We start from the raw sequence: 12,129 nt of genomic DNA on the forward strand, positions 1-12,129 counted from the left end.
AATATCTTAAAAGAATTATCAGAAAACGCACCATCCCACCTCTGAGTTCATGTTCAGACTTTTTCAATGAATTGATAAATTTTGCTGGGGGCAGGGGGTGGGGGTAGGGGGAGTTACTATTCTTTTTCTTTAAAAGTACGTTATATGGGATAGCTCTCTGTGAGGGGAAGGTAAACTGTGGAAAACTTTTGCAACATCAATAAAAAGATTAAAAAAAAATAATAATGCTATGGAATGGTACTCAGAGATTCAGAATATCTGTTATAATTTATCAGTATATGGAAATGCCCCTTTTAGGGGGTGGGGGTGTTCAGAATTTTTAAAATGATAAAAAGAAAAAGAATGCACTGGAGCATCCAGTGCATGTATTTCAAAGGACAAATTAGTATTCTTTGATTTTAAGTTTACTCATCTGCTGTGATATTATTTGAGATAAATTTTTCTATGTAATCTCTCTTCTAATGAGCCCCCAAATGAATTTAATATTATTTACAGCAAAGATGTCAAACTTGCAGCCTTAAGCAGCCCCAATCATATTAATATAAATAAAAATGTTTAACAAAATAAAATGCAGCATGTTAATTTGTAGCTTTTTAAATCAATATGCTACCACAGGGATCTATTTCTATTTGAGTCTGACACATTAGTGATTAGTGTTCTAAACAGGCTTGGAAATATATATGTATAGTGCAAGTGTTTGTGTGTATACGGGCAAATACACACATATATTTATATGTGTATAAACTCCTTACACATCCCCCACTTTAGATTTACCTACAACCACTGTACCAATACCCACCTTTGCCTAAAGAGATCTTAACAGAACTCCTAAAATTAATTTCAGCAACTATCCTCAAAGGTCACCTTTAATACCATCCCAAATACTATTTTAGGCAACTATGGTGGGCAAGGCATCATTTAATTTTATGACTGGTAAGGAGTCTTAAAAGAGTAATTACCTCACTTCCAGGTTTCTAATCTAATAATGGTATGGTTTATAGATCTTTTTCATTTAACTAAATTATAATAAATTGGGGAGAGAGGAGCAAGTGCACTGACTCAAACAGAATTCCATGGGTGGTTTAAAAATGTTACTACTCTTGAGATCCAGATTTATATTTTCAAATTTTGTTTTCTGTGCATTTAGAGAAAAATAGGGCAAACAATTTTCTCTGAATTCTGGAAGACAGACCGACATTCTTATGTGTGTACTGTATGTACATACACACACACACAAAATTAGAAAAAGAACCTTTTAAATGGGTACTATACATTTAGTAACACTAAAGAATTCTTGAACAAAAAAATTCCATTCATGTCTTCTAAATGACTTTATATACACATGCAAGATAAATCTAAACTCATTTTCCTGACAGTTTTAGGCAGGAACTAGAAATTGGAAAAGAGAATGGAAAAATGGGTGATATTATAGAAAAGAAAATTAGATTTGGAGCCAGAGGGCCTAGGTTCAAATTCTGGCTCTGACACATAATACCCTAGTGAGCATGAGTTAATCACCTCCCCTACTGAGACCTCTGGGTGTCAATTCCCACATATGTAAAGTGAGGGAAATGGAATAAAGAGTACTCCAGTTCTAAAATCCATAATTCCAAGTGAATAAATACAAAACTATCTTGCACACTCAATATTATTCCTCTTAAAACTGTAATTCCAGCATAAAACATATCATATTTGAATATTTAACACCGTATACATTTAAAGACATCCTTTAATATACGAATGTACCTTGCTAAAGAAATATAATTACCTAACTTCGAGTGCTTTGATGGCTTCTAACATTTGAAGAAATTCTGCTGCTTTCCATACATCATTTGCTTCTTCTTCACCTTGTATCATTAATTTTGCTGTATATGTGAATTCAATTAAATGACGGAAAGCCATGTTACTTACACCTGTAAGGAAACTTGAATTAACAAGTGCTTTGTACCATCTGAGAAGCTATTAGTTTTTTTTTTTTTGATAAATTTTTATTCATTTTAAATTTAAATATAAATTGCCATGTATATAGTAGAACATAGAAAGATTCAATATAAAACAATAATTTTCCATTTTAAGAAAACCTATATGATAAAATACTACACATTATTTACAAAGCTACTCAAGTTTTTCTTTGCTTTCTTGTAGATTTTCTTTTGTTCTATGCTATGCACTTTTTACTTTGTTTCCCCTTTTTCTCCACCATAGCCCTAAAAAAAGGCTACAATTAAATGTGGCTACATTAAATGTGGTTAACATATATGAATGTATACATAATAGATCTATAAACATGCATATACACACATATATACTCATACACATACTTGTAAAACTTTACCATGGATATTTCACTTGTCTTCTCCTTCTCTGAAGGTGCACCATAATATCTTCCTTCATAAATTCAAGTCTTTCCATACTTTTCTAAATCAACAAAGTTATCATTTCCTATACCATAGCAATATTCCAATTCAATCATATCCTGTCTGAGAGTTGGAGAAGCTATTATAGTTAAGAAAAACAAAACCCAGTGCTAGAAAATTATAATTTGTTACCTTTAGCTGACTTTTGAAGGTGCTTTCACAGAGCCACAATGCCAAAATTGCTTTTTAAAGAAGTTTCTCTCTTATAGGAAGAATTAGGCAAAAAACTATTTCATGTATGTGTGTATGTATGTACATATCTGTCTATATATTTGGCATTGGTTAGCACATGCAAGCTGAACTAGATGACCTCCTCAAGTCTCTTTTAGCTTTCACATTTTTATTCCAATTTGTTTCAACTCATCACAAAACCTTTCTTTACAAATAAAACACAAGCATTTCTGTAGCACAATAAATACTCTAGAAGATATAAATCAAAGGAAGGGAAGAAAGGGTAGGATAATGGATAGTGAAGAAATAATTAAAGTAGTGACAATTTTTAAGGTTAATGACAGAATTTCAACAAGACTTTTTCAGAACAGACAGAACATTCTCTGAAAAAGAACTTCCATGTTATCTTAACTCTTTTTATATTCTGGATATGGCCTTCAAGAAAATCCTCACAGGAACTACTGAGAGTCAATTCCCAGGAAAACAATAGTTCCCAACCTTTGATATGAGATATCAAAAAATTTCTGGGACTTTTTACATGATAAATTTTTCTATCAGTATCTACCTTGAAGAAAATAAAACAAAATTCTACTATGAATTCAGTAATGTTTTAGATTTGTATTACCATAATAGCATCTACAAACACTTGATACAATAGTAAGTGCAAGACATTTTGTTCAGCCTACAAAAGCATAATTGTTTATTATACCAAGTCATGTTGCATATTTTTTTGGAGCTAAATAAAGATAAAAATAGTGATGCTGTGGTACACATATGAATGTGAAAACCATTGCAATAACTTTTCTACTCTCTCTACTCCTCAGCCATCACCTGGCCCAGGATGTGAAACCTGCATTTGGGATCACTGATTTAATGGACTGAAGTTATATAAATACTATGAGATGCTCCCATATGAGCATGCCATTGGTTATTCAGAGTCTATTAAAGGATCCTAGTCTGAACTTTTCTTCCTCTTGTTATTTTATTACAGAGACACTGAGCTAGAAGGACAACTCTATTTTGCTACTATTTAGCCATGTTTGTAAAAGACTGGTATGGAATGTAACAAAATTACTCCTCTCCCTATAAATTGACAGGGAATTCCATGGCAAGACAAATAAAACAAATTGTGGGTTGTGTGCTAACATGAGTTTCATTTCAATTATGGAATGTTTCCCTACTTTGGAGGTCTGAATACTCTTAATATAATATTAACTCAATTAGGGTAGAGCTAAATGTAAAAAAAAAAAAAAAAAAAAAAAAAAAGGACACTAGAATATTGGAAGCAGTATGATATTTTCTTCCTAGGGGAAGAGTTAAGCAGTTTAAATAGGGATATTTGGAAGAATAAACATCCATATTCCACAATTCAGCCCAATTTTCCTCATCTATAGCTTGGAAGAAAGACATGAAATTCTATGGGAGTCTCCAAAAGTAAGTCATGCATTCTTCCCCTCCTTCTTCTTCCTGGCCCTAATTCTCAGAAAAGGGGGAAAAAAAAAAAAAAAAAAAATCAAGGAGTAGGGCCAATAAGAGTATTTGTATATTTATCTACTAAAAAATTCCCATACCCTCTTACTAGCAAGATATGCAACCCCACTGAAAGGTAATATGTTCAAATGTGTACTCCTGGAGGCTAGAAGTCTGGGTAGTCACTATTTACACTTAAGCCAGAGGCCAGAATCAGAAATGGCTAGCTGGGTAGAATGCAAGGAATATATATATAGACTTGAAGCATTCTACAAATACAATATACAATAAGCTATTAAATACCTGTAATAGGAGAGCATTGTGCTCATATTGAGGAGTAAACGTTTAAGACATGCTCACTGTCTGTATAAAGCTCAGCATCAGCTAGAGGAGAAGCCACAGATAAAAGTAGCCCTAATAGTATAACAGTTGTGACAGTTAGATACACCATCCAAACTAAAAGGAACTGTTTCTCTATGGATCATGATGGTAACATTTATACAGTGCCAAATATTAAGCATTGTGCTAAGCACTTTATAATTATTATCTCATTTAATCCTCACAATAGCCGTGGGAAGTACATACTATCATCCTCATTTTACAGATGAGGACACTGAGGCAAATTCCTAAGGTTGGATCTGAACTCAAGTAATCCTAATTTCAGACTGGACACTCTACTGGACTACCTATTTGTCCCACAAAGACAGCAGTAATTTGAGTCTCAGCCTAGATCTTCTGAGAATAGACAGTGCCCCAAAGATTAGGAATGGAAAAGGAATAAAACAGTCACTTAAGAAAGTACACAATATTTATGTTTTAAACTTGGTACAAACTGAAATTTTTACTCACCTAACTTGTACTTTAAAGCACTCCTCAAACTATAATCAATAATTTACATACTTGAAGACTTTTCAAATACATTAAATCCAGTGACATCCTATTTCTTTAATTTTTTTTTTTTTTTTTTTAATTTGGAAGGGAGAAATTATCACTAGAAAAGCAATTTGAGAAAGGCTGGGAATTCCAGGAAGAATGAGTTATTTGAAAGATAATGCAATAGTCCCTAGGGGAGGTGACTGTGGAAGTTACTCAGAGAAGCAACTCAGCTGGGAGAATCTTCTGTTAAAAGCTGCCCTGAGATATCAGAAACTGGTAACTAAGCTCAGTGGGATTCCACTGGGCACATTTTAGTCCTACTATTGTAGATAAGCAGGAGAATCTATAATATATATTAGTTAAGTTGGCAACTACCACTGTCAATTCCAATGCATAATCCAAGATCTGATCCCAAAACAACTTATCTGGAGTGGTAGACCTGATTTGAATTCTGGAGGGCAGCAGAATGAATCAAAGCACTGAGGCCAGGAGTCAAGGATATTTGAATTCGAAATTCTATCTCAAATACTCACTAGCTATATGACCTTGGGCAAGTGACTTAACTCTTATCTGCCTTAATTCCTCATCTGTAAAATGGGGACATGCTGGAGAAGGAAATAGCAAGCTACTACACCATCTTTTGCCAAGAAAATGCAAGTCATATAGGCAGACATGACTGAATTACTACCTTTATTTCATCAGCTTTAAGATGACAGGTTTGGATTAGAGGACCACTAAAATCTCTTTTAGCATTAACTTCTGTAACCATAGTCATTTAAAATACACCATCACCTTTTTTTAAAAACTAGAAAACAAGGTATGCTATATGCTATACCATGCCTATAATCCCCAGTACTAGGAAGACTTGAGTTGCTACCAAACTCTTACTTGATAATACTTGAATACAAGTATTTTATTCTACCCTGCAATTAAGTGGCTAAACTGACTAGGTATCTGGAACTAATACAGTCCTCAGGAATTAGGTTAGAGGAGAAAGGGTAATAAGCTGGTGGGGTAAAATGGCCCAGGTCAGAAAGGAAGAAAATCATGCCAATCAATAGTAGAAATGAGCCCATGAGTGACTGCTACCCTTTCACAGCCTGCCTGAGTTAGGAAGAGTCAGTTTCAGAAGTAATAAAAGAATAAACAAAGAACTTGAGGTCCAAAACTTAAAAATCAGAGCGGACCAGCCTTTGCTAGCAGACTGGCTCAACTTTACCTTCCCCCTTCCCATTACTAAAATATGGTAACTATGAGATTATAACCACCCTTCTTTCTCTTCATGTAAAATTTTTTTTTTTTCCTGAGGCTGGGGTTAAATGACTTGCCCAGGGTCACACAGCTAGGAAGTGTTAAGTGTCTGAGACCAGATTTAAACTCAGGTCCTCCTGAATTCAGGGCTGGTGCTCTATCCACTGTGCCACCTAGCTGCCCCTTCATGTAAACATCTAATATTCTTTAAGGCTACCAGATATCCACAAAAAATATTCTCCACTGGAATCTCCTAGAGACCATGAAAGTCGAAGTAGATTTCACCTATTTCTGCTTTCAAAGTGTGATCCTCCAAACTCTTTTATGTCCCTGAAATACTTTCAGAGGGTCTCCAACATAAGCAAAGCTCTTTGTGGTACTCAATAATTTCTAAGAGTATAAAGGAGTTGAAAGACCAAAAAGTTTAAGAAGTGTTGATTTAGATCAATAAGTTTATGTTTGTGTAATCATGGATAGTCAAAATTTACATAATCTGTAATTTAGCAATGTAAAAGATACCTTTTTAATCTTTAACCTTTCTTTCCCTTTGCCTCCAAAACTTAAGACTTGAATTAATATTCATAAATAACCCACCCTTAAAGGAGGAACATTTAGAATGAGAGATTCCAAATCAAAACAATTTTCTATTTTTTTTTAATTATAGTTTTTATTTACCAGATATATGCATAGGTAATTTTTCAGCATTGACAATTGCCAAATCTTTTGTTCCAATTTTTCCCCTCCTTCCCCCCATCCAGATGGCAGGTTGCGCTATACATGTTATAATTTTCTGTTTTTAACCTTGTTTGAAAATATTTTTAACCTTTCCCCAAAGCAATTCCTAGAAGAGTTATTCACTATTTTCTTCTTTCTCAAATTCTATGTATTTTACAGTGCTGTCTAGACTCCCCTTTTAAATATTCTCTTCCCCCTAAATTTCTGTTTACCTCCTACCTGGTCTGACCACTCAGTTGTTTTCCTGTACCTAATTCAACCACTTAACTATGGATATGCACAAAAGCACTTGTCTTTCTTTATGTTGTTTCAATGACCTCAATAGTTCCCATGGGTAAGATTATCCTCTCCACCCAGATGACTTCCACAGCATGGGCAAAACTCTACTTTCTCTTCTAAGTGCCAGTCCTACCATCACTGACTGCTCATTGGACAATTCAAAATGGATCTCACAAGGTTACTATGTTCAAAACAAAACTCAACTTTTACCTCAAAGCCATTCTTTTTCAGAACTATCTCACTTGTTAAGAATCACCCTTAGCAATAAACTTGAAGAAAAAAAAAAAAAAAATCACCCTCAACTCCTTACTCCTCATTCCACATATAGGTAAGCCAGTCTTGCTGACTTTTTCTCTCCATTTCTTATACCCTGACCCTGACCCATCTCTCCATTCACACAGTCACTAATGTAGTTCAGGTTCTGGTCACTTCTAACCCAATGATTCTCAATAACCTCTTATTCAGATCTTCTTGCTTCAAATCTTTTCCTTCTCCAATCCATTACCCAAATATTTCCTAAAACATTCCTGAAAATGTCACTTCCTGTTCAATAAACTTTGACTCCTTATTGTCTCTAGGATTAAATACAAACTCTTCTGACATTTAAAATCCTCAAAAACCTGCCTTCGATCTCTCTCTCCTGTGTTATCATACATTGTCTCTTTCATTGTCCAGACAAACTTGGTCTTGCTGTTCTTTACCTGTGACTGTTTATCTCCTGTTTTTCTGTGCCTTACTACACATGCCTAGAATGCATTTCCTAGACCTAGGCCTCTTGGAATCCCCATTTCATTCCTCAGGGAGCTCAAGGGTCAATTCCTCTATAAAACTTTTATGAATTCCCCTCAAATTAAAAGGGAAGATAATTCTTTATAAATATTTATATATTTATAACTATTTGTGCTTTGACACATGCATACATGTATGTACATGTATACAATCCCCTTTCATAAAATGTTAGCTCTCTAAGGACACTAATAGTGACTATTTTGTCTTTGTACTCCTCCTTTCCCCCTTTCCCTCCAGCACTAAGCACAATGCATGGCAAACTTCAAATGCTTGATAAATGCTTGCTGACTGATTAGGGGAAGTAGCAAAGACACCACTTTTCTTTCAAGGCAGAACCTGGATATTATCTAATTCCCTTTCACCTTGATCTTTCACCCCTTAATCAATTCACCCCTTCTCACGATTAGCACATGGCTAGTTTTCATATTCTTAGAATTCACTTTTCCAATAAGATTACAAGTTTTCTCTGCTACCTCTACTAGTAAAAAGAAGCATGCTACTCAACACATAAGGTAACAACCAGCAGCATCACCACAAATGTGAAAAGAAAATTATTCCCAATGATACTTAACAAAACTCATTACATGATCATATTTCCTATCGCTGACTAGTAAGAAATCTTAGTTACACATTTTCAGATCTCATTACTACAAAAATGATGCTCATTGGTTTCAACAAAGTTTAGAACACAACCTAACAGTAATTACTCCTTAAGTATCTGTTATTATACATAATGCAACTGTTTCTTCTCACTGATCATTTCTACCAGATACTCCCTTCATCACTTTGGAGTATATATTTAATACAAAACTGTATTGAAAATAAGAATTTACCTTCTATTTCCACCAAAGGTTCCTGAGTAAAATCTTGAAAGAATTTGTAGAAGAACTGACTACAAGCAGCCAGTACAGCCTTGTGGGCTTTAAAATGGTGACCTAAAAATGACAAAAATATGTAAAATACCATCTATTTTGAAAAATAATTCTGTGAAATAAAAAAAGGACCATTTAGTTATTATTTTTTAATTCAAGTCAGATCACTATCTTTTTTCACTTGGCAAACATTTATACCTGAAAGGGAGAATAAACTAAGTCTATTTCAAGACTAAGAAATTTATAGTCATTCTCTCTTGAGCTATAACTGCTGATCATTTAAAATTAAAACACCCCTGAAAGGAAGCATGATAGCCATTTAGGCAGCAAAGATCGTATCAAATGCAACTGAAATTTAGGAACAGAAAGAAAAAACAACCTTACAAGTGTATAGTTCCAAGTTTTGGAAAGAAGCATTACTTTGCACCAGGAAATTTAACATTCACACTTAAACAGGCACTTAAAACCAGGAGATGTTTTGACAAAGAATGGTCCTGAATGTAACAGACAATCAAGCTTTACTTGCCATAAGGAGTCTACGTTTTTTATGTTTGCTTTACACATAATGCAAAACTGGCTAAGCTTCCTTATATTCTAATGGACCCTGTGGAGCCCCAAAATGAGCAGTATTTGAATGTTGAGAAGATTAGCTATGCTAAAAGTAATACCATTTTCCAAAAAGGGACTGCTTCTCTTAAAGCAGCTTAAAAACTGAGGTATGTTTAAAAAGAAAAGCATTTGCAATCTTCAAATGCATCCTCTGACAAACTTCCCAGAGGGCTGCAGAAAGTAAAGAATTATGAGTACCGGGTAATTGAGAAATTGTGACAAGCAAACAGTTCACAGCATCAGGCTGACAGAGCTGGTGACCTAGAGTTCCAATTCACATCAATTAAAGTGGGGAGGAGGTAGGTTGGGGGGCTAAGAGAAATATTAAGAAGAGTGATCAAAAAGGACGTTATAGGGGGTTAGGGGGGGGGAACAGATGGCAAGAAAGAGACTGCCCAGAACTACACCCAGCCGCGGCCGGTACCTACCATCCACTATCAGAGTGATGTCAGTAAACTGGTCCTGCTCCCGCTGCTCATTCAATCGGTCCAGAATCATTTTATGATGTTCAGGAAACTCTTGAATGCATTCCATCGTCTCTTCAGCCTCCATGGCCAGTGAGCTGTTCTGCAAGACAGTGGCAAGATAACCTTCACCCACCCCCAGCCCGCGACGACGGTCCCCTACCCATAGACCCCAACCCCCCCCACCCCCAGCAAGAAAACCACCCACGGGGCGGGAAGGCGCGGTTGCGGGGGAGGTGGGGTGGGAGGCCGCGGGCCCGGGGAGGAGCAGCGGGAGCGAAGGGACCCCGCTCAGAACTCCCAGCCTGACCTAATTGGAGCCCTCCTGGGCGGGCGGGCGGCGGGGCGGCCAGGGACCGGGAGGCTCGTGGGTTCCCCACAGAGCAATTCCAGGATGGGAGCGGAGGGCCCCAGGCGAGCCGCTAACGGCCCGCCAAGCCCTATCCGCCAGACCCCGGGGCTCCCGTCGCGCCCGCCGGAGACCCGGTCCGGCCCGCGGCCCACAACGACTCCTGGGTCTCCTCCCCCTCCTCCCCCGCCCCGACCGGGCCGGCGCTTACACTGGGAAGGAGGAGCGGGCCGGGCCTGGACGTCACTTACGTCAACGTGTCTACGTAGGCACGCCGGACGGCGACGTCCTCGGAGCGCTGGCAGGGACGGGAAGTGGAAAGGCAGGGGCGGGGGGCGGGGGGAAGAGGGGGTTGAAAGAAACGAAAAATAAGTCACGCCCTCTCTCCCGCCTCCCGGAAGGAGCTGGTGCCGGCCCTCCGACCCGGCCGGGCCGGGGAAAGGGGGAGGGAGGAGGGAAAAGCGGCCTGGGGGATTCCAGCGCGGGCGAGATCCGGGAACCACGTGTTCGGTGCAGGGTGCCTATGGAGGCCGGAGTAAACCCCTTTCCCAAGAGTCCGCCGTCTGAGTCCTCAAGCGAGAGGGAGCCTCCTCCGTTCCGCGCCCCCCGGGAGCGCTCCTGTTTTTCCAGCCCCCCCCCCCCAGCTTCTACGGACGCGTGGGAGCGACGGACTCTCTCGGAGAAGCTTCTGCGCCCCCTCATCTACTCATCCTGCGTCCTGTAAGCTGCGGCGCCTTCGGGCTCCGCCATCTGAGACACTCCCGCCTCCTCAGAGCCGTCGCGCTCCTCCGGGGTCGCCCCCCGCGACCTCCCCTCCCGAGACGGACCATCTTCCCTCTCATTCTCAAGAGTTATCTCCTTCCTTTTTTCCCCTCCCCCTAATTCCGAAGACTTATTTACCCACTTCTAAGACTCACCTCACGCTTCCCACAGATAGTCCACCCCATTCTTCCCAAGATTCTTTCTTTCCTCCAGGGGTCCAATACCTGACACAAACTCCCTTTGCAGCCACCCCTGGCACTGTCCCCCTCCCACGCCTTCAGCTCGTGTCCTCCCCCCCCCCCTTACGCGCACCTGTTCTCCCCAATACAATGACTTACACGTGTTCCCCACTCACCCTCAGCTGCGAGCAGCAGAAGCGCGGAGCGCGCGCCGCTAGTCCCCTGGTGGTGGCGGGAGGCGAGCACGTTCTTGCCGCCTGGGGCTCTCCCTGCCCAGGCTCTGAGAGCGGGCGCTAGCTCGGCGGAGCAGACGCTTCTGCGAGCTCCCCTCCCCTCGGCGGCCGCGCGCTGCTTCCACCTAATCCATTTAAGTAACCTGTCTCCGGCCTCCCCCCGAGACCGTAAGGACGAGCTAACACGCGGCCCGTCCTCTCATTGTTTACCACTCAACTCTACCAATAGTTGTGGGAGTATTTTCTCTGTGCCGAGATGGGGAAAAGAATAGACCTTTATCTCAAGAAGTTAGTACCTAGTTAGAAGGAACCAGAGACTGCAGGGTCGTACTACAGTGAGTGATGTAAGAAGAGGAAAGCACACATAAGACTGCCCATTCTCACCCTCCCGCCCGAAGAGAACTCGCTGGGGGGCCTTCATGGCTCCTCTAACATTGAAACACGTTTCAAGTGTCCCCAGCTTGTAGTATTTAATGTTAATTTAAAGTTCTGTGTTACTGTATGTGAATCTCTGATTATAAAAAAAAATTAATACCAAAGAGTAAATTAGTGCTTACAGACTTTGCATGCTTATGAGAGTTTTCTGGTGGAATGGGAAGATCAGATTATAAATTGCATGAAAAAGTGTTTATTTAAAAATAAGGAAGAAATCCAGCAATAAAGAATGTCACCT

General features: G+C 39.3%; 1 protein-coding gene across 6 annotated transcripts in view; it reads right to left on the minus strand.

The window, feature by feature from the left end:
- The window catches only part of ZNF131 (zinc finger protein 131), a 30,295-nt gene extending 18,508 nt beyond the window's left edge, over positions 1–11,787 (minus strand). The window contains exons 1-4 of one of the 6 annotated variants that reach the window (XM_074282579.1): positions 11,400–11,787; positions 9,898–10,036; positions 8,822–8,923; positions 1,769–1,913 (exon numbers count right to left, since the gene is read on the minus strand). In XM_074282579.1, the coding sequence (XP_074138680.1) occupies positions 1,769–1,913; positions 8,822–8,923; positions 9,898–10,021 (371 nt within the window). In that variant the 5' untranslated portion in view covers positions 10,022–10,036; positions 11,400–11,787. The other 5 variants (XM_074282577.1, XM_074282581.1, XM_074282578.1 and 2 more) reach the window with 5 other exon arrangements.
- Positions 11,788–12,129: the final 342 nt, after the last annotated feature.

Source organism: Sminthopsis crassicaudata, chromosome 1 (assembly GCF_048593235.1).
Source record: "Sminthopsis crassicaudata isolate SCR6 chromosome 1, ASM4859323v1, whole genome shotgun sequence".
NCBI lineage: Eukaryota > Metazoa > Chordata > Mammalia > Dasyuromorphia > Dasyuridae > Sminthopsis > Sminthopsis crassicaudata.